At 37.4% G+C, this 20,711-nt stretch overlaps 4 protein-coding genes across 4 annotated transcripts; all 4 read right to left on the bottom strand.

The window, feature by feature from the left end:
- Window positions 1-239: 239 nt before the first annotated feature.
- LOC129378551 (neurotrophin receptor-interacting factor homolog) lies at window positions 240-5,063 on the bottom strand. Its single transcript, XM_055058863.1, has 7 exons — window positions 4,809-5,063; window positions 3,209-3,373; window positions 2,820-2,972; window positions 2,358-2,483; window positions 2,193-2,225; window positions 1,370-1,516; window positions 240-1,280 (listed from the first exon to the last, which is right to left on the bottom strand). The coding sequence occupies exons 1-7, from the start codon at window positions 4,996-4,998 to the stop codon at window positions 577-579; spliced, it is 1,518 nt and encodes a 505-aa protein (XP_054914838.1). The 5' UTR covers window positions 4,999-5,063; the 3' UTR covers window positions 240-576.
- A 1,631-nt stretch (window positions 5,064-6,694) lies between these two features.
- LOC129378553 (progranulin-like) lies at window positions 6,695-10,270 on the bottom strand. Its single transcript, XM_055058866.1, has 6 exons — window positions 10,177-10,270; window positions 8,414-8,563; window positions 7,998-8,300; window positions 7,685-7,858; window positions 7,345-7,488; window positions 6,695-7,120 (listed from the first exon to the last, which is right to left on the bottom strand). Exons 2-6 carry the CDS (start codon window positions 8,561-8,563, stop codon window positions 7,040-7,042), a joined length of 852 nt encoding a protein of 283 aa, XP_054914841.1. The 5' UTR covers window positions 10,177-10,270; the 3' UTR covers window positions 6,695-7,039.
- Window positions 10,271-12,416: 2,146 nt separating this feature from the next.
- LOC129378586 (progranulin-like) lies at window positions 12,417-14,788 on the bottom strand. Its single transcript, XM_055058919.1, has 6 exons — window positions 14,674-14,788; window positions 14,340-14,489; window positions 13,954-14,256; window positions 13,451-13,624; window positions 12,912-13,043; window positions 12,417-12,711 (listed from the first exon to the last, which is right to left on the bottom strand). Exons 2-5 carry the CDS (start codon window positions 14,487-14,489, stop codon window positions 12,915-12,917), a joined length of 756 nt encoding a protein of 251 aa, XP_054914894.1. The 5' UTR covers window positions 14,674-14,788; the 3' UTR covers window positions 12,417-12,711; window positions 12,912-12,914.
- Window positions 14,789-15,889: 1,101 nt separating this feature from the next.
- On the bottom strand, window positions 15,890-20,710 carry fam133b (family with sequence similarity 133 member B). Its single transcript, XM_055058918.1, is given in 12 exon segments — window positions 15,890-16,546; window positions 16,682-16,728; window positions 16,731-16,743; window positions 17,005-17,094; window positions 17,178-17,216; window positions 17,306-17,404; window positions 17,899-17,967; window positions 18,206-18,238; window positions 18,324-18,425; window positions 18,610-18,688; window positions 19,427-19,524; window positions 20,579-20,710. Coding segments are annotated over 12 exon segments (789 nt in total). The 5' UTR covers window positions 20,603-20,710; the 3' UTR covers window positions 15,890-16,450.
- Between the last annotated feature and the right edge of the window lies 1 nt (window position 20,711).

Genomic DNA, 20,711 nt, shown 5'->3' on the forward strand with positions numbered 1-20,711 from the left:
GCCAATAACCATTTAGTTTAATAGATATACTTGAAGCTGGTTATTAACTATATCCAACAGTCATGGCATTTTTTAAGCACAGCTGTATGTCTCAACCAAAAACTGATTATCAACGCAATCCTGTCATTTTGAGTGTACTAAGTTTTCCACACTAAATGACAGTATGAAAGTCTAACTATATATACGAGAACAATGCTACTAAAGGACAACAATCACAGAAGATTTGATCCCTGGAGAATTTCAGCCATGCATCACAGGGTTCTTTCAGGTTTCAGTAGGATAAGCTTAAGACTTTTAAAAGACCATCATGAATTAAAGCTAAGACCAACATGACATGTTACCAGAAACACTCAAATTAACATTTTAATAAGCAAACCTTTTATTGTTATCAATTTAAAGATTCAAGTTTATAAAACGATCAATTTAGCTCTCTATTAAATCAAAACAGCTATCTTAACCAAAGTAATCTTCTCAATAAAACACTTACCTACATACACAACCTTATCCTACTTAAGTCTGAGCTAATTCCCTTTAGCACCAATTTCAGTTTTAAGGGTTTTCAGTTGGACAAGATTTTCAAGTTTTAGACTTTTCAAAGCCCTGCGTGAATCCAGGTGTGATCATATTGTAGACTTTGTATTTAGTCTTTGATTTATGAAAAGTCTTATGCTGCTGCAAGCGAGACTGGTTTGAAAACTGCTTACCACATGTCCCACAAATGTTCTTGGTGTTGTGGTTCTGCAGGTGTTTGTGTAGACTTTCACTGCGCATCAAACGTTTCCCACAAACCCCACAAATACAGATTTTGTCCCCTGCGTGTTTCTGCACGTGTGCCTTTAGCTTGTGGAAGTAATGGAATATTTCTCCACATGCCTTACAGTAATACGACCCAAAACGGTTCTGAGTGGCAGATGGCTCAGTTTCCCCTGCACTCAGATTTAGTTCTGCTAATTGATTTTTTGCATGCTTTTTGCTTGGTGGACTAGGATCAACTGAACTTGAGGATGCCGATTTGGTTGGGATAGATTCCTTGGAATTGCTGCAGGATTTGCCTTTCGTTACAACACCGGTTTCATTTGTATGCTGCATTTTGCCAGCTGAATCCAGGACTTTACGAAAGTCATTATTCTGCCAACTTTCCACAACAATAACTTCCCTTCCATCTTGGATGCGAGTGTTCAAACAGATGTCCATGCCACGGTCTTGATTTAGGTACAGACAGTGTTGCTGTGGTTGACTGCTACCAGAATGTTGGGCATCCACCACATTTACAAGTTGGCCTGAGAAAATTGAGGATAAGAAAAAAATGTTTTACATGGGCTGTTCATGTAGCTGTCCCATTGACAGATCATAGCTTGTAGTTTGATACCTGCTGCTTTTTCTTTCATTTGGAGAAGAGGTGAAGGCGTTTCTTGCTGCTGTTCCAAACTGCTCAGCTCTTCCTCATCTTCCTCGGAGTCGTCGAGGTCCGAAGATTCTTCTTCAAACGTGACAGTGTAAGGCAGACGATGATTCCCTGGAGAGAAAAGCATTGCTGTGTTATTATCGCAACAAAAAAATGGTAGGATTTTTGGCTTAGTGCCTAATAAAGAAAATTTTGGCTTCCAGAAAGCAAAAATGAATGGGAACAAATACACACTATGACAAAAACCTAGAAATCAGGCTGCTGCTGCACCTTTGAACAATGCGAATATTCAAAAATCAATTTCTACAATCTTTCCTTATTCATTATGTTCAAAATAAACATATTATTGTTCAAATAAATTAAATAGTAAACACTGTCCTGTTCGTGGTCAGAATAGAAACTCGTTTAATTTTTTTCCTTTTTGACAAGACAAAAAAAAAGAATTAGAATAAATAATAAAAATGATAATACCAAATTTTCTATTAGGTGAAACAATTTCAAACACCCATTTAAATTCTAGAAAATTTGAAGATTTCTCTGGTAAAGTCTTAAGATTTTACCAGTAGAACATGAGGTCACCAACTGTGGGTCATTTTATGCATCACCTAAATCTTACTCACAAAAGAATTTGTCAAAATTTAGAAGGAAAAAAAAAATCAAATTTAGAAAATTATCCATCAGTTATTGCTACATCTGACAACCACAATGGAATAGACGCTTCTGGACCATAAAAAAAAAAAAAACAGTAACTAACCACGCAAAAAAAAAAAAAAACATACATACTGACCTGACACTTGTTTTGTCTGCAGAACAGTATAACCTGGAAGAAAAGATGAACACTTATCTTTAAGTGAATGAAAACAGTATTAAATATTACACATATAGCATTATGCATGTTTAGTTGTATTTCTAACTGGTGCAAAAGTAAAAACACATCTAAAAGTAAACCTACAATGTTGTTTTGATAGGTGGACTTTAAAGATGCATCTCCGATTGAGGACCTTCTCGCAGCACGGACAGTGCCAGTGACTTCGTTCCTGAACTTTGTCAGAACACATACATGGAATCACAAATCTTTCTGCAAAAAAACAAAACAGGTTTACTGATTAGGGGAAAACATCTAGAAAACACATAGTTTAAAAAAAAAAACATGCATAGTTTCACAGTCAGCTAATGAGCCATTAATTAAATCATTTATTGTCAAAAAAAAAAAAAAAAAAAAATATGTGTTACTCCATAAAAAACAAATGTTTTCAAAACGATGCTTGATGTGAATATAATTAATGCATAGTAAAAGTATGAGTTTTATTGCCAGCAGACAATACGCATGACATAAAATGTTTCAAGGACATTGAAAAACTTACGGTATGAAATATTGTTCAACAAAATTCTCCAATGTGATGTTTAAACCTACCAATTTCATCCTGAATAAAATGGACGGCTATATCATAATGTCTTTTCATCAGGTGGTACTTTGAGGCAGGCACTTGCTTGAAACAGAAGAAACAATTCTCCATGGTTGAAAACCTGAGAAGGCGCTCTTTGGAGATGAAGACAGTCTGTTGCCCTGGGAGATGAAAAAAAGATTTGATTGGCTCAAAGAAAGGATGGGTGGCATCAGGAAGACATTTCTGATGCTTCAGACATTGAGTGAAATAAGCATTTCATATATAGGGTACGCCAAAAATGAATCAAACTATGCATTGTAATAAAGTATTAGAAAAGTGTTAAGCGTTTGTTTACGGAGAAGAAAGTTACTTTACGATCAGCAACAATTTTTGGCAAAATAAACATAATTCTCACCAACAGTGGCGCTGAAGGTAGATGTTTGGTTCTTGCTGTTAACTCCTGAGTCCAGAGCAAAAGGGCCAGAAGGAGAATTTTCTTCTTTAACAGCAGGAGTGATACTGCAGTCAGTGGCAAGATTTGCAGCAACCTCTGTGGTTGTAGTGTTGGTTACATGACAACCTGCACAGAAGAGATGAGAAGAAAAAAAAAATAATGAAGAGCACACCTCGTATGTTTGGGAGCAGAACCACGTACTCTACACACTGAAGGAGTGACTCTCTTTTCTATTAATCACAATTAATCAAATTTTCAGGATTTTTTTTTTGTGAGACAAAACCAAAGTGTCTACAACAAAAATAATATTTGAACAACATAAAACTTAACACAGAAAGGTTTTAAGCAGCTGCTTATTTTATATCTGAAACTACCATTTTTTTGCCATTGAATCTGTGTATGTCTTAGAAAAAACAACAAAAGCAAGTCTGAACAGTTTAGGTCTTGACTTTGGGTCGTGTGTAAGGGCTGCAGTGATTAATTGGAATAATAGCAAAGTAAAAAAAGTTATTTTGCTTAAAGAACATACTATGAGCAGTAATTACGTCAAAACTGCACAAAAAATGTTTGATTAGATTTTTTTTCTGTAAACATGTTCTACCCAGAACTCCTTAAGTTGCCTAGTTTTAGTTTCACCCATTACATTTTTGTAAAAAACAAAATGGAGAAAAATCTCCTATTTGCACCTTTTGTTATTCAGTTCTAAACAGGTTAATCGAAAAGAAAAAAAAGTAAACAGTAGGCTAAGCTTTTTACATGATTATCTTAGAAGTATTATTGAGCTGCAGATGCTTCATTTGGTAAAATGAGTATGTGTTTACGAAAGGAACCGGTTATTCCATTTTAGGCAATATTTTTTATTGATTTAGTTTAAAAGGTTAGCTGAATTCTTTATTTACATCTTTTAAAGCTTTCCCAAAATTGGACATATATTTAAAAAGGCCCACAATTCAGATGTGGAATGAGTGCACCATTTCCAACAAACTCAGGCTCTGTTGCAGTCTGTGTTTTGCAGTCTCCATCTTGTGGTCACGGATTCCACTCCATGTTTTTACAGAGTTGCGTCTTGCCTTCAGCCATTTGCTCCTGCTTTCTCAGGAATGCCTGCTGTGGGCCAAACTCTACTTATTTGGAAGAAGCCAAGACAGAACTTTGTCATGACTGATTTAGCACGATAGTGCAGGTTTAGTGAACGCAAGAGGTGAGATCATTTCAAGTGAAGACATTTAATGTTGCTTGCACTAGGAGTTCTATATAAAAGCAAACAAAAAATTGCCAAACAGGTACAGGTGTTTACTTGCAATAACCAACAACTCAACAACGGTGCTTGGTGTTGCCATGTATTCTATAGCAAAAACAAAAACAGTCACTAACATGTAAACAAGTGGTTCAAGACGGAAATCGCATCCCATAATTCACGCAAAGCCTCATGGGGGCAGGGAAAAGGGTGGCTAGTTTGTTTGAAACCGGACGCTTGCGATTAATTAAACAGGCAGACACAACGAGCCACAATTTCTGTTGAATTAACCACGCGAATCAAACCAATACGGCATGGACTGACCTTGTCTCTTTGGCAACTTTTTCTTCAGGATAATCTCCAACAGAGACGAGTGGCGCTTGTTTTCCTCCTTCAGCCGGGTGACCTCTTGCTCGTACATTTCTATAGTTTTGTCGATGGCACCAAGGATTTCCGATGTAGCAGTTCGCAGTCGCCCAGCCACAAACAGCTTTAGCTCCTCCAGTTGGCTCATTTTCGCAGTTTTACCCACTCGCGATCGTTCCGACACAAGAGAAATGCGACTCTAGTCACAGAACATTTCCGCTCTTCGCATTCAAACAGACAAGCCGCTTTTAACTTAGTACCGGTTTAAAAATGTCGCCCCCTGTCGCACCGGAGTATGTTGGACCCAAACATGAGAAGGCAATATTCAAGAAAAGTGACATTTCAGGTCGTTTTCCCCACATATTAAGAATTTTCAGAACCTTAAATTTTAAATAAATTCAGGTGACGTTCATAAAAAACGTTATTTATGCCAGTTTAATAAAATACACCCAACTTTAAGTTACATTTTGTGGTCTACAATACCAGGACAATAAAGTTGGCCAAAAATTGTGTCAATAGACATTTTTTTTATATTTCAAGTTAATTTAAGAGTTGAAGGGAAAAAAAGCAATCTCAACCACTCAGGGAATTGTAGCTTTTGTCAGCCAACCACACATCCAGGACATGGGCTTGCAATTCTTTGGTTCAACTGAGTTTATGTGAGCCAAACAGAGTTCTCAAGATTTGCTCTTTTCTGAAACTGGCAGTGGCAATAGAGCATTATAACATTTTTTGAAAAATGTTGAGCAGTGATAGAAACTGTCCACTTGGAACTTTCTGGTGATCCTAAGAGAAGATTCACTCCTCAAAGGCTTTGCTACTGGCTTCAGTCAACTTAGTCAGTGGAGTCTGCAAAAAACAGTTCATTAAAGTTCATGTACACTTAATACACATTACAAATCGTAATGCAGTACATTACTGTGTACAATTTAGCTATGCAATGGAGGTAAATCACAATGGATGGCATATATTTTAAAGAGTCCTTTATTTCTTTTTTGCCCTAGCAAACAAATGGAATGATCCACTGAGGAGGTTTGCCAGCTATATAAAAACAGCAATTAGCTGGAACTCTTGTGTGTGATTCCAGCAGCAGCTCCAAAGGAAACAGGTAACTCAACAGAAGAAGAAACATAATTTGTTGCATTTAACAAAAAACATAAAGAACTGACAGATAAAGTGAACTAAATGTGTGCACTGCAAATAGCTAACTAAAGAGTCAGGCTAATGAACATAATTTTAAAGATAAAAATCTAAACAATTCACTGATCAATTGGCAAACTAATGTTAAGGATGAACAGGAAATGATTCTGTTAAGAGATGTCCCTACTGTGTGACGGTAGGGACAGCTGTCACAGTCTAGTAAATGTAGTAAAAGTAATGCCCCATCTTGTTCCAACCCAGCTGTGCATCAGTGCTCAGAGCAAAGACCATGACGACATGAATGAGTGAGTTTGGTGTCGTGAACTTGTCTGGTCTTTAATTAGTCCTCCAGTCAGTTGAACTGAGCAGCCTTGCGCTCTTGGTCAACGTTGGTGCCTGACCTTACAAAAGCCATGATAAAAGAATAAATGCTATCGACTGACTTCTCAGGGTTGAAGTTGTTGTGGCTGCAAAAATTAGGCTAGCAGCATATCAGGACAGCCTGTGCTTTAAAAATAGTATGATACTAAGGTCCATGTGTAAAGACACAACCCCAATACATTGTGTTGCTGTATATTTTATTGTGACATTGTCCTACTCAATTATTCTGCCTACTTCTTCATGTTTGTCTGTTTGCTGCATGTTTGTAGGCGTTTCTTACACAAATGACAAGAAAAAAAAAAACAACAAACCTTTTTCTTAAATGTAGGTAACTTTATTTAAAGAACAGTCTGCAATTCAATTCTAATTGTCAAGATTTGAAATGTCATAAAATATCCATTTCTGATTTTAATTTGCAAAGCAAAATCAGGTCCTTTTTTCATCTCTAAATATATTTTCAATTAAAAAGCTTTGAGCTGAGCAAGCCTGCAAGCAGATTGACTCTTTATATTAATCACAATAATCTCAGAAGACTGTTATCTGGAGACAACCTACATGAGGTAATAAGGCATTGGAAATGTTGAGCAAAACCAAGAGTAAAACTATGCAAAACAATCAAATAATGCAATTTCAGTGCTTTTGGCGTGTCCAAGTTGTCTTCAGGTGGTCTAACTTGTGCATTTGGAGGAAGAGGGGTTGCATTGGTATCCATACTCACAGCAGTGCTTACCATCCGCACAGCACACGCCCTGAAAATTATTCACAGAGTTAAAACAAAAGTAGTCACAAAGGTTTTACAATCAAGCAATAGTCATGCTATATTTCTGGACAGAATAGATAGAGTTTCTGTATCCCAAATTACTTTTTACTTTATCCTTTTGTTTGTACCATTCCATCTTCTATTGTGAAGCACATAACTGTTAAAGTGCATGCCAATGATTCCCAAACAACAGATCAGTTGTGTAAGTCATACCAGTGAGTAAGGACAGCAGTTCCACTTGTTTCCGGGTCCCTTGCAGCAGCTTGAGCCACTTGGGCAGTAAAATTTGTCATCACAGCGAATGACTCCCTGATTGAAGGGGTTGACACTGGCTGCTGTCAGCGCAGTCAGTGCTGTCTGCAAAATTAAGGTAGAAAATAAAATTTGATAAAAACTAAACATACAAGCTGGCTATTCTTCTCTATCTGTTTAAATTTATTTTTAATATTCATTTTTGTCAATCTTTTTATTTTCTTTAAGGTGCTATACATTTGTGGCCGCTGAGGGGACCAGAAATATAAATGGGAAGAAAAACTGCCATACTGTTGCATACCTCCTTCTTAGTGCTTCTGTTCTCAGACACTGAAAGAAGAGAAGCTGGGACTGAAGTCAGAGACTTTTTGTAGGTGAACAGATCTTCCAGTCTTTCTCTGACACAATGAGTGTAAGTGTGGTCACAGTCGTATCCGTACGGACAACAGTGGAAGCCGTCCAGGCAACATTTTGCCTACCAGACAAAAACAACGTATGTAGAAATTAGTTAAAGAACAGCAAAACATGTCTTCAAGAACTGGATTGAAGAAAAAAAAAAAAAGAATTTCTCCCAGAAAGTGATTAACTACTTATCAATTTGCAGGTCTACTTACAGGAGAATAGGGGCAGCAGGTCCAGCCACTCTTTGGGTGTTTGCAGCAAGTCGTGCCATCGGGACACACGGTATAGCTGTCACAGTAAACGCCTGAACTTTTTAATTCTTCTGGGGAATTGTTTTGTTTGACCTCCTCAAAAGGGGTCAGAGAGAGATCAGGGGTGCTCGACACCTCTGCAGCCACTTTCCTCGCCATCGGTACGGCGATCCATGGTTGGTATTGCTTCACACACATCTGAGTGGCAATCTCACAGAGATAACCTGAGGGACAGCAGTGGGCTAAGTCACTGCAGCAGACAGCCTTCACCCAGACAAATGCAAGGAGAGAGAATCAGAGACAAGTTTTTTTTTTTTCAGCCTACTACATCACATCAGCGACTTAAACATTTCAGCGTTTAAAAGAATGTGACGTACCTTTGGATACGGACAGCAGCTATATCCACGAGCAGTTTGGCAACAGGTTTCCGTATCAGAGCAGGAGACCCCATCAGGACATCTGATGGAGCAAGATGCAAAGCCCCACAGAAACACTCCTATACACAGCCACGCAGTCATCCTCAACATCTAATGGAGAGAGAGAGTCACTATTAATTTTTCTAGTATGAGCAGCTGCAGTTTATAGATATTTGATTGTTTCAACAAGACAACAGCGGTTCACAGCTCCTGTCTGACAAAGGCTTCCTCCAGAACCATAATATCTGATTTATTGGACCACCCTGATGTCAGGTTTCCAAATTGGGGACCAGTTCTAGATTACTGATGTCCCTTAAGGAACAGCACATGAATCAGTTTTCCCACCAGGGTAAACCCAGGCACTTTCACCAAGATAATTTTAAAATATGACCAATATGAATTGTTACTCTGCTTCCTTCTTGTTCCCGTTTCTTCTTTTTGTATTTTGATTAGCTTATGCCACAAATATGACCCAACGACACAAAAGCCAAGACCTTCTGAGCCATTTCATGTTCACGGCTTAAAAGAGGCCGAATCATTTTTCCCACGACCAACAGAAACCTTCTCAAGACAACACAGAAGTGGGTCTGCTGACACTTAGTTTGTGGTGTTCACTTCATTATGACTCAACAAGTTTAAGTTATTCCGCATTCCTAAACAGATTAGTGATCATTGTAACCCTGTTTTAAGCCTTGTTGCAAAATTATGAAAAGTGACCCACTCAGAAATGTGGGTCATGTTTACTACCCAGCCTCATCACCAAAAAAAGAACACAGCATTTAAGCAGTCACCATAAATCTTTAGTGGGGTTACGGTCGGGGCTTTGAGAAACAAGCTTGCCAGTGTGTTATGGATCAGTTTTCTGTTGTAACATCCAACTGTGTCCGAGGTTCAATCATTAATCCGAACTGCACTGATCTACCACCATCGGATGGAAAATAATTCCAAAAATGAGTCATTGCCTATAGTGTAAAAGAAACTGCAGAGAAACAGCTCTCTTAGTCTACTTTGAAGCCAGTCTTAAATTACAATAAGCTAAGAGGATGTGAGACAAGATAGAAACACCTGCCTCAAAATGGACAACTTCTAGCTTCACTTCACACTCTCCATCGACAAGTCAACTGTATCAAGAAAAATGTTTCATGCTCAAATGAGACAAAGATCAAACACAAAATTAAGCAGCCATCACCATGCTTAATAATTTTATGTGTGTTTGGAGAAATAATCCCAAACACAGAAGATGAAAACAAGATTTGAAACAGATAAACCAGGCTGACAGGATGCTCCTGAAGTGGTCCTAACTTCATGCCACTTATTCTAGGAATACAATTTACAGCCATTAAAGTCAAGTTTGTGGCAACCAATTCCAATCATGAACCAAGATGATATATCCAGGCAGAGTTACGCCACACGCTTGCTGATGTTGACAAAGTGCTTGCAGTCAAAGTGAAACTTGCTAAGAGACATTCAACCAAATAGAAGGGTGTTTGTGTACATTTGAGCCTGTATGTACACACTCACCCGATTCAAGTTAGTAGCATTGCATGTCGTGTTTCAGGTCAAGTTGATCAAAACAGAATGATTCAAATAAATCAGTAAAAGTCAGAACAGGATATTCGGGCCAATGACGTTTTTAAGTAAAGCTTTCACCGAAGCCGTAAATTATGGTTGATAAAACAGCTACATGTAAAAAAAAAAAATTCAAGAAGATTTATTACTTTTACCTTCTGCCAATGAAGTGATTGAAAAGCTTCCTGTCACAAGGTTCACACTTCCCTTAAATGGTGCGCCACACTCGCTCTTTATAGCAGAAAGTAGGCCCTCCCTCTGCATAGAGTCAAGATGAATGTTTTCGGGCTTAAGAGAGGAGATGGGTGTTGTGACCTTTGTCCAAGGCTGCAGGCGCACATGCAATCATTCAGTCATAAAACTGGTCCAAAACGTCTAAGTCAAACACAATGAAGCTTCGAGTTATATAGAAACATGCCAAAAGCACTCCAGAGTTTTAGACTTTAATTTTAAAGATTACAGACATTTATTCCTGGATTTTAACAGTTCACAAATCTTTGTGCAAATGAATCCAAAGCTTATTCCTGTATATCCACCTTTCCATGTCTGAAATGGTTATATAATTAAGAGGTTTTTATATCTTAATTCTTTAAACTCTTCAACAATTTATCCCTATGAGTAAACTGTGAAAGAGTTAAGCTCCTCCATTTGGTATTTAATAATTTTATGTTGTCAGTGCAATACAATTACCTCCTTAAGAAACACACTTCACTTTGCTTTTGCTGTAACGCATTTTTTATTTCTGGAGAAATGAAACTGTTGGGTTTGTGGCATGTCTAGACCTGATACTTGATAAAGAAATGAAAAAAGTTTGAGTATTCATTATGTCTGAAACTTAAAAACCTATAATAAGTTCAACTAAGTATAGAAGCCCACATTTTATTGCAGCTTTATATAAGACCTTTTCTTTACTGTAAGGATCTTGTTTGCATGGTTGTGTGGTGAAGGTCATTAGCAAATTGACCTCAATCCATTTTCCTTCTGTTGCTTCTCTTGTTCCTCCTCAGTTTAGTCTTTGGGAAGAATAATCATTTAAATGACATTGCAGAAAGAAGAAGTCTTGGGATAGGTGCACCCCAAGACGAAGTAAAAAGCATGACTGCCTGGAATGTTTTACTATTTCTCAATAACAAAGTTTTTACATTCAGGTCTAAGAGGAAGTTCTGAATCAATCACCATTAAACATTTCAGACTAAAGTTTCGTTTCCAACTGCTAAATGAGCAATGCACCCTTAAAAAAAATGTTCAGTGGTAATAAAGTTCAAATAAAAGGGAGGATATGTATTACCAAAAATATATTAATTTAGATTATTTTCAAATAGAAAACTATCTTCTTTTTTTAAAAATAGTTTTTGTAAAGCAGCTTTATGGCATTAACAGGAGGAAGTATCAAAGAATCAGTTTGAATCCTTGCCCAGGTGCAGTTTATCGATTTGGCGACCAGTGTTGATTCTGTTTGTGCAAGTTTCTGCAACTTCCATGGTTGCACAGCGTTATGAGTCAGACAATCCCCACAGAATCAGAAAATCAGGCAGAAGACTTGTTGCTTTTCCATCCGGACAGAAGGAAGTGAGCTACCAATGCTGCTATTAGATCAGTTGGTTCAGAAAACAAAAACAGCACTGCTGGTTTAAATGCTGCATGTGTGTAGTTGGAGGTTTAAATCAGAGTGAACAGAGTTAAAAACACAGCACTCCACTTACTTTTGGAAAAGCCTCAGCACCACCATTAGCAGGAATGTTTTGATACCTTATTATCTTATAATATCCTACATGTTGATGCTTGTACGGCCTGGCTCTTCTGCACACCCGGTGCTGGATGTTTGCCTCAAGTTTGCCTAGAAAAGGCCTGGGAAATATAAAATACAATGCTTATAGAAAGCATTCGCCCCCTTGTCTGATTTTTTCCTTTTTATTGCTTTAACAAATCAGTCACGATCAACAAATCTGACATTTTGAATAACCACACAGACTCCTTGCTGCGATTGCTGTCAAAGATGCATTTAATAAATACTGACATGAAGGTGGTGAACCTTTGTGCAGTCACTTATTTTATGCTAAATCGAGTAATTAAACTTTCATTGTTTTGCAGAAATCAGTTTCAATTTGAATTTTGTTTTGGTAATTTGTTTTGAAAAACACAAATTTTGTTGAACAGAACTGATTTCTCAAGCCAACGACACAAAAAGGTAAAACATTGAAGGGGTGAATACTTTTCATAAGCACCATATACTATAAAATATGTTGTCTTGTTTTTGCACTTAGAGCCACGTTCATCTGAACTGTGCAGCTTCCTGTGCATGAAGGGTGTGGTTCAAAACTTGATCAAAGATGATATGTAACTGAAGGATTATATCCATGAGTAATTCATATCCTCAGAATACTACAACAATGGAGAAAGTCACACAAATTCTTTATTGTTTCTTGTAGCTAAACATTCACCTGAAGTAACATAAAGGCAGGAAGATTACATATGACAGTCATAATAATCACTACAAAACATAAGTGAGTCACTTAAGAGATTTTATTGGGAGTGTGTGCTTATCATTAGAGAAGAAGTGGCCAAGTAAAAATGAATAATGTGATTTGAGTATTTTTGCTGTGTTCCTGTGGTCATCATCTTCTGTCTTCCGCATGTGGTGGAGAAGGAGGCTCCATAATTTTACGCTGACCATCAGAACAGCAAAAACCCTGAAATTATATGCAGTATTAAAGACAAATAAGGACAAATCTTTCTTACACATTCATATCTGTATATGTGGTAAAGAAAGACTGTAAATTTCCACAATTGCTATTACTTGTCCCACCACATCTGGAAATGTGCAGTACGGCAGGGCTAAATGTCCAAATTCAGTTATTGCTGAACAACTGAACAGAAAAATGAACCGTACCCGTTAGTTAGGACAGCAGTTCCACTGGGCGTTGAGTCCCTTACAGCATCGTGAACCATTTGGGCAGTAAAAGTGTTCATCACAGCGAATGACTCCCTGCTCTTTGGCTTCTCTTAGAGCTGTAAATACTGTCTGTGAAAATAAGGACAACGTCATCATATGTTTTTTTTTCTTTCTTTTTTTCGTCTCCTCGCTACATATTTTAGCATCAGTATGTTTCATGCACAACACATTAATACGATACTTTCGGAAATATTAATCCTCCAAGCACTTAAAAATGTGTCTTTGTTTTACAGAATGTGTCATTTTAACATAATAGGGCCTCTACTTATTTTGACCACTAGGGGAAGCAGGAACAAGAAGATGAAAGTTAAAAGAGAATGGCTAAAAATCAGAATGCTGCCACTACTATGTTTCACCTTGGGGATGATGTGTTACATCAGAGTCTTTGGTTGTAACATCATAACATGTGATGAAATTAAAGGCTCTTGAATACTTATGCAACGGATCATGGGTAAAGACAGAGTCATAGGTTTTACCTCCTGCTCATTGTTTTGGTCTTCATTGGCTGGAAGGAAAGAGGCAGGGACTGAAGTCAGAGCTTGTTTGTAGTTGAACGGATACGCCAGGCCTTGCCTGGTGCAGCGAGTGGAAGTGAGATCACAGTCGTAACCGTATGGACAACAGTGGTAGCCGTCCAGGCAACATCTTCCCTATAAGACAACAGATGCAGTGAGATTAAAAAAACGGTAGCCTTTTGCAAAGTTTCAAAACAGATCAATAGGTGATGAAAGAAAATACAGCAGGTCAAATTTGCATTCAGCTTTTGCTGTTTTTTTTACCCTTTACTCCATTTGTGAGCTAATCTGCTTTGACATGTTTCTAAGTGCTCAAGTTGCTCTGCTGTGAATTTTATGCCAATGGCCTCATTAGAAATATTTAAACTTGTGCAAACATCAATGTGCTGAATACTTATCCTCACTATATTTCCTATAAATTCCTTTGTGACAAGAAACATTTTTCAGCTCACAGATCTACTCACAGGTGAGTATGGACAGCAGGACCAGGCACCCTTTGGATGTCTACAGCAAGTCGTACCATGAGGACAATAACGAAAGTGGTCACAGTAGACAACTGTGCTCTTTATCTGGTCCGGGACGTTGTTGTCTTCAACCTTCTCAAAGGGGGTCAGAGACAGATCAGGTGTGCTCGGAACCTCTGCAGCCACTTTCTCCACCATTGGTATCCTGATCCAGGGCTGGTATTGCTTCACACACATCTGCGTAGCAAGGTCACAGCGATATCCATAGGGACAGCAGTGGGCCTTGTCAGCACAGCACACAGCCTGTAGAAACATCAAAAACACTCAATAAGAATAACTGGCACCAGGCGTTTAAAGGACATGATGGTTGAAGGCATGTGGCTTACTTTTAGATATGGACAGCAGCCATATCCATGATCAGTCAGGCAGCATGTCGACGAATCAGCACAGGAAGTGCCATCGGGACATCTGATGTCACAAAAAGCAGAGCCCCACAGAAAGACTCCGACACACAGCCACAAAGTGCTGCTCAACATCTAGTGGAAAAAGGGTGAGAGTTGTTTTTGTTTTTCTTTTTGCGCCATAATCTTCGCATTTCAACTTTTGCCCAACTTTTCAACTTTTGCCCACAGTTAAAGTAACTGGATAGTGTATAATACATTGCATCAAAGTAAAACAAAAGAAAAAAAAGTTAATTTTAAGATATTTGCAATTTCTTACCTTCTGCACATGAAGTGATATGACAGTTTCTTGTCACAAGGTTGGAACGTTGCTCTTTATATACAGCATTGGACACTCCCACTGATACAAACCCAGAAAAGCCTTTCTTCAGGTTTGCTGATTAATTATTTCCAGGGTGGAAAACACTCCCACAAAAACCTATCTTGATGAGCATGACATACATTATGAGGTGGTATTATTGACCTTTGGTTTCCCAGTCACAAGACTGAAACTCAATAGCAATTCAAACCAAGCTGACCGAGTGTAATAAACCTTGGATTTGTACACCCAAAGCCTGTGCAATACTTTTCAACTACAGACCGTTTTGTTTTTAAAGCAATTCAACCTTATTATTTTAGTCTCATCCCAAGCACATATTCCTCTAGGTTTACGTAATTTACTTGGTAAGTACAAATTCTCCAAAGTCTTAATAGCCGAAGTGTTATTTTTAAGTGTAAGGGGTTTCTTCTCTAGCAAATTTGAAGCACTCTGAAATGTTTTTTCCATTTTGTTTTTGAACTCTTTACATTCATGTCAACAGCACAATGATGCAATTTCTACATAACTGTTGGGTAAATGATCTCTAACCGGTACGAGCATGTGCCTTATTGCTTGTCCTACATATTCCTCGTCCATATTCCAACTTTGTGCCGAGTTCAATTTCCCTAGGCTTGCTTCTGACTTCCATTTATGGCTCACGAGTGACCTGATACAAGAAATGCAACATTTTAGCTCATACACAGAATTTGTCTGTACAAAGTGGTTCTTAATTCACTTCACTTCTCGTAAAAATCTACCAAATTGTCGAATGGATTTTGCTCAACAATTGTCAACCAAATTTCCAGAATTGAGCAACAATTTTGCACAACTGTTGAGCAAAATGCTTTTCCTATGAATACGCTGTTTTTTTTTTACAAGTTGTCTGAAACAGTTTTCTTCCATTGTCTGTAACTTCACAAATTAAAATAAAGACCTGAAATATTTCAAAGTGTAAAAAAATCTACAAACCCTTTTTGAAATGACTGATGCAATATTGATTTTTTTTTCCTGCAGTATTTTTATGTTTTTAGCTCTACTTGTACACATAAAACATCTAGTTTATTTTCAGTGAAACTTGACCTGGATGATACTGCGATGTCAAACATGTTACACAATCACACCCACACAAAAAAAGTATCACTTGTATTACACATGAAGTCCCAACCAGATAAAAAAAAAAAGTTAAAACAACATTTTTATTTGTTGAATTCTTGTAGTTTATACGTTTACACTGCAATGTAACATCTTGCTGAACAAAACAAGAATCTCTTGAGTTCACTATTACCTCCGTGGCTAACATCCTATAACAGATCCAACTTCAATATGAGGCTGGCAAGACATCAGGATTTACATGCGTGACACAGGCATCGGCAGAACAGCCTTGTGTAGTGGTGGAAGATGTGAGGTATGAAGTGGGGTGGAAAAAAGCATACAGACTTAGAGCCAAATGCATGGGAAAGATACATAAATATTAAATCATCCCATTCCTCAAAATCTAAAAAAAGATTAAAAAAAAAAACCTTTGCTGGAAAGAAAAAGATGCACCAGTCGTTCCCTCATCTCGACTCCAAATACAGAAGGATCTCAGCATTACATCTTATGTCCACTTTTTTCAACCTGTAAAAAAAGTGGACATTTTTTCACTTTTTTCAGCCAGATGAAAAACGTTTCCCACAATCAAAGGCAAAATGACACTGTGAAGTGTGAGGAAAACAGGAGCATTGTAATGATACGGCTTTTAGTCAAGCTCTGAGTCCGACTGAGATGTTGCCTTCTTTTTCTTTTTTCTGCCGTGCTTTTTGTGCTTCTTTTTCCTCTTCTTCTTGGACTTTACCTAGAACCACAAATATATTTTCTTCAACAAATAATTTCAGTTATTTACAGCTCTCTCAGTGAATTAAAAACGTATAAAATGGTAAGACGACACTTGTTTTTTTGGGGGGGAGGGGTGATAACTAAAATTGCTTACAGTGAATTTTACAGTGAATTTCTCCCTCTCCTCGCTACTTCTCTTTTCTTCTTGGGTTCAGCCTATAAAAGTAATAAAAGTTGATCAATGTTTCGGCTACAACTCCTCCTAAAATGTTATTGTCAGTAACGTTTCCTAATTTACAATGAGGGAAACTTTAGCAGTTTGGTCTTAGAGGAACTTCTAACCACACAGTAGAGATGTATGAATGCTTATACCTGTTTTGAGATAATAAAATACTATTTGCATTTTACTGATTCACATCTGCACATACTATGCAGTTCCTGTAATAATATAATAATAAATGCAAAAATAACTAGTACCTCATCCCAATCTGAGCAAACAGTCGATTCTGATGAGGAGTCTTTGTGACTTCTCTCTGTCTTCCTTTTCCTTTTACGTTCCTTTTCATCCTGATGGAGGCAAGGTTTACTATCATTTTTGCAAAGTTTCATTGACTTTAAATCTTCTATAGTTTATGGCTCAGGCAAATTACCTTGTCTTTCTCTCCATCTTCCCTGATTCGTTTCCTTTTCTTCGGAAAAAAATAGAACAGTTTTAAGATTATTTTTTTGACCCAAGTGCCTTAAAAAGGGCAGAATGAATCATTCTAAAAAGAAAAACCTTGATTTCGGCATCCGAATCATCATCAGAGATGTCCGATGGTCTCTTGGCCGATGATCGCTTGCGTTTCCGTTTTTTCTTTATGCTCTTCTTTTCACCCTGTGTTAAAACATACAACTTTGTTTCAAAATAGTGATTAAATTTGTGTCCAGTGGTCACAAAATGGCTGACCAATTGGTTTGCAGGATTGGAACTGGGACAAAATTGAAATCCTCAACTAGATTAAGGATTACTAGCATTAACCTCGTCTACAGCTAAAAAATAGCTATAGCTCTTATTAGATTAGATTAGTGATAGTCAGCTTTATTTCCAATCAACTTTGGAAGAAACTGCTTCTTAATCTGTCAAAAACATATTGAATTTACATAATCAAAAAGTCGACACTTTCAATTACTGACATTAATAAAATCCGATCTGACCAGGGTACCTGTTTATAATGTGAGGTGTGTAATATGCATTTAGATTGGCTCAACAGACATCACAACAAGTAAAACTTTGCAATTACAATCCCAGGGACCAGATTAGGATTAGATTTAAAGTTGAATAGTTCAGTTATACGACTGTTTTTGCTAAATACCTCAGGCATGACTTACCTCGTCTTCGGACTCTGAAGAAGAGCTGCTGGAGGAATCAGAACTCGATGAGGAGGAAGATGAAGAATGCTTGAGCAAAACACATTAAAAGCAGGGTTCATGAGATTTGAGCCAATACAATTGACTGTGATTAAGTGGATAAAGTCAGATTTTTTAAATGTGGAAACCGTGTATTTATGTGTATGTGTGCGTGCGTGTGTGTGTGGGTGTGTGCGTGTGTGTGTGGGTGTGCGCGTGTGTGTGTGTGGGAGGGAAGAGGATTAGCGCTGTAAAGTTGCCAACAAAAATACTGGAAGTCTCTCCTCACCCTGCTAGATTTCTTCTTCTCCTTCTTCTTTTTCTGGAAGCGTGTGCAAAAGCAAAGGAGAGCTTGGTTGAGTAAGCATGTTTCAATAGGATCATCATCCAAAAATCTGATTACACACCTCTTTTTTGTCTTTCTTGTCCTCGCTATCCATGGACTTCTTGTCCCGTTCTTTGTCCCCAAGCCTCTTTTCTCGGTTTTTAGCCAGTTCTTTCCTCCATCTCTGCAAACAACATTACGGAGGTTAACAATAGATATGATTCATGCAGATCAAGAGACATTATTGCAACTTCAAAGTTATCCATTTATGAACAAGAGAAGCGAGTGAAATATTTGGTGGTGATCATTTCAAACCAGTGGATTGATGGACAGGCCTGTGGAATCAGTGGAGGTTACTTCACTTTTACCTCATTCATTTTGTCTTCAAAGTCAGCCAGGGCCCGAGATCCCTTTTTCTTCTTCTCCAGCTGCTCCTTTAGCTCTTCCCTGTTCAACACAAGGTGAATACGTTTCAGGATGCGACAAGTTTAAATGTTCAAAATAACACATTCATTTTGTGGAAAAAAAAGATGCAAGTACCTTTTCATTTTTAACAGCCACATGAAATCATGACATGCAATGATTTTTAAGCACTGAGTTCACTTCAAACCAGACAAGCATTAACTTTGTGCAAAAGTTACAGTTAAGTAATGGTTAACACTTAAGAAATGCCCTGAATGACACTAGATTCACATCTTTTATAAGTGGGTCAAGTCATGAGATGATTTTTGCAAGACGGAGGTTTTCTGCTGACAGGCAACAAAATCATTTTACACCTCCTGTCTTTTATTGCCATTTATGCTTGCAGAAGGAAAGCTTGGGACATTTTAGATGGGCACATAAAGATTACTAGATTACTGTGCTTGTGGTTTAATTCACTCAATTTATAATTACAAAGGAATCCATAAAAAAGCAGTCACATGTAGCTTTTAAATAAAACAACAACAAAAAAAAAGCTTTATTTCCTCTTCTCTCTGGCAGCCCTGATATAAAGCTGAGACAAAATAATGACTAGACGGTTTTCTTCAAGAATACCACAATATTGTTTGGACTTCTAGTATGTTTGCTATTACATCTAGAGTATCGGTAATTCACAGTGTGCAAATTCGAAACCCCATACACACTGGAGGCGGTCTCATGTAAGCAAACACATTTGTTTCATCTTGTTTTCTGTTGCCAACTAACCATGTTGGTCGAGGTCTGCTTAAGTAATCCTGTATAGTTGGTCCGGAGTTCTGGACAGGCCCCTTGGCTCGAGCAGCTGCAATGGGGTTTATGTATGCCTGAAACACGACAGAAGACCATTGTTATAATATTAAGAAATTAACTCTGGATAGATATCAAAATTATTACTGAAAGAAAGAACCACGATCCCACAAATTCAACAAAACTCCTGTCCTCTAAGTAGAAAACAACTGGGCAAAAAAAACAAAACAAAAACAAAAAAGTCTTTTGGCGATCGACTTTAGACTATTTGTGTTTTAATATAAAAATTTGTGTTTTAATATAAAAATACAATTCCTTTCGATGAACAAATGAAAAACAACAATCTGCAAGCTACTGACAACTTAAATAAGATGTTGTTATTCATTTTCCCTTGGGGACCAAAGAAGTGTTTTTAAATTTTAATTGTTGCATTTTTAAAAAGTCCAAATAGGATACAAAAGACAACGGAGTGATTATATTTCTTTTCTAGTCAAAAACTAAACTTGATCATTCTGAAATGAAATTAAGCAAACAAACAAACAAATAAATAAAAACCATTGATATTTCTAAATGTGACTGTTTAAAGATCTAATGGAAATACATGCACTGCATGACCAAATAATTTAGATTTTATTTAAACTAGGGTAGCTGTGCTCTAAGGGCTTCCTTCATATGCACGGAATAAATAAAAAGCCCACACATCGGCTTTGCGCTAACATCTATCACCATTAGAGCAATATTAATATTAGAAACAAAATCGGCAAGGAAAACACATCAGAAGACTTGTTAAGGTTTAAGCTGAAATGTGACAGCTTGGCATATTTGCATCAGCTCCTGTTTACGCGCTGCACAAATGAAGAGCTAAAGCTAGCATTGTAGCGTAAAGCCAGTCATTTCAATAACACAATCCCTTACGTTAAATAAGTAGACAATATGTTGAATCAACCGCACTCCCCTTTTACATTTAACAACGACGTATTTATATTTAGGGTTGGCATATTTACTGAAAAAAAATGCTTCGTTGCCACCAATGCTAATGCTAAAACTGTTTTTCACCTGAGACGTTTGACAAAATGATTTTGAGCAAATTATTGTTTTGCGTTTATTTAAGCCAAGTTGAGTTACACTCACCACTCGATTGTCTCTTTTGCCCATATCCAGCCAATGATGAGAAAAAACATTAGTTACTTTACTAGCATTGGTCTAACCACTGCATAGAATAAAGCTAACGGCTACATGTACTCTTCTTCGGCTGTACGGTAAT

This window comes from Poeciliopsis prolifica, unplaced genomic scaffold (assembly GCF_027474105.1).
Source record: "Poeciliopsis prolifica strain line A6 unplaced genomic scaffold, Auburn_PproV2 SCAFFOLD052, whole genome shotgun sequence".
In the NCBI taxonomy this organism is placed as follows: domain Eukaryota; kingdom Metazoa; phylum Chordata; class Actinopteri; order Cyprinodontiformes; family Poeciliidae; genus Poeciliopsis; species Poeciliopsis prolifica.

Bases quoted from the DNA above. Each gene is read 5' to 3' on its own strand.
- LOC129378551 (XM_055058863.1), bottom strand. From the start codon at position 4,998: ATGAGCCAACTGGAGGAGCTAAAGCTGTTTGTGGCTGGGCGACTGCGA. The intron at 3,374-4,808 runs GTCAGTCCATGC...TCTTCTGTGCAG, and splicing joins AAAGTTGCCAAAGAGACAAG to GTTGTCATGTAACCAACACT. The intron at 1,517-2,192 runs GTCAGTATGTAT...TTTTCTCTCCAG, and splicing joins GCAGACAAAACAAGTGTCAG to GGAATCATCGTCTGCCTTAC.
- LOC129378553 (XM_055058866.1), bottom strand. From the start codon at position 8,563: ATGTTGAGGATGACTGCGTGGCTGTGTATAGGAGTGTTTCTGTGGGGC. The intron at 8,301-8,413 runs GTACGTCACATT...GTCTGGGTGAAG, and splicing joins GCTGCTGTCCGTATCCAAAG to GCTGTCTGCTGCAGTGACTT. The intron at 7,489-7,684 runs GTATGCAACAGT...TTAATTTTGCAG, and splicing joins ACAGAAGCACTAAGAAGGAG to ACAGCACTGACTGCGCTGAC.
- LOC129378586 (XM_055058919.1), bottom strand. From the start codon at position 14,489: ATGTTGAGCAGCACTTTGTGGCTGTGTGTCGGAGTCTTTCTGTGGGGC. The intron at 14,257-14,339 runs GTAAGCCACATG...ATGTTTCTACAG, and splicing joins GCTGCTGTCCATATCTAAAA to GCTGTGTGCTGTGCTGACAA. The intron at 13,625-13,953 runs GTGAGTAGATCT...GTTGTCTTATAG, and splicing joins CCTGCTGTCCATACTCACCT to GGAAGATGTTGCCTGGACGG.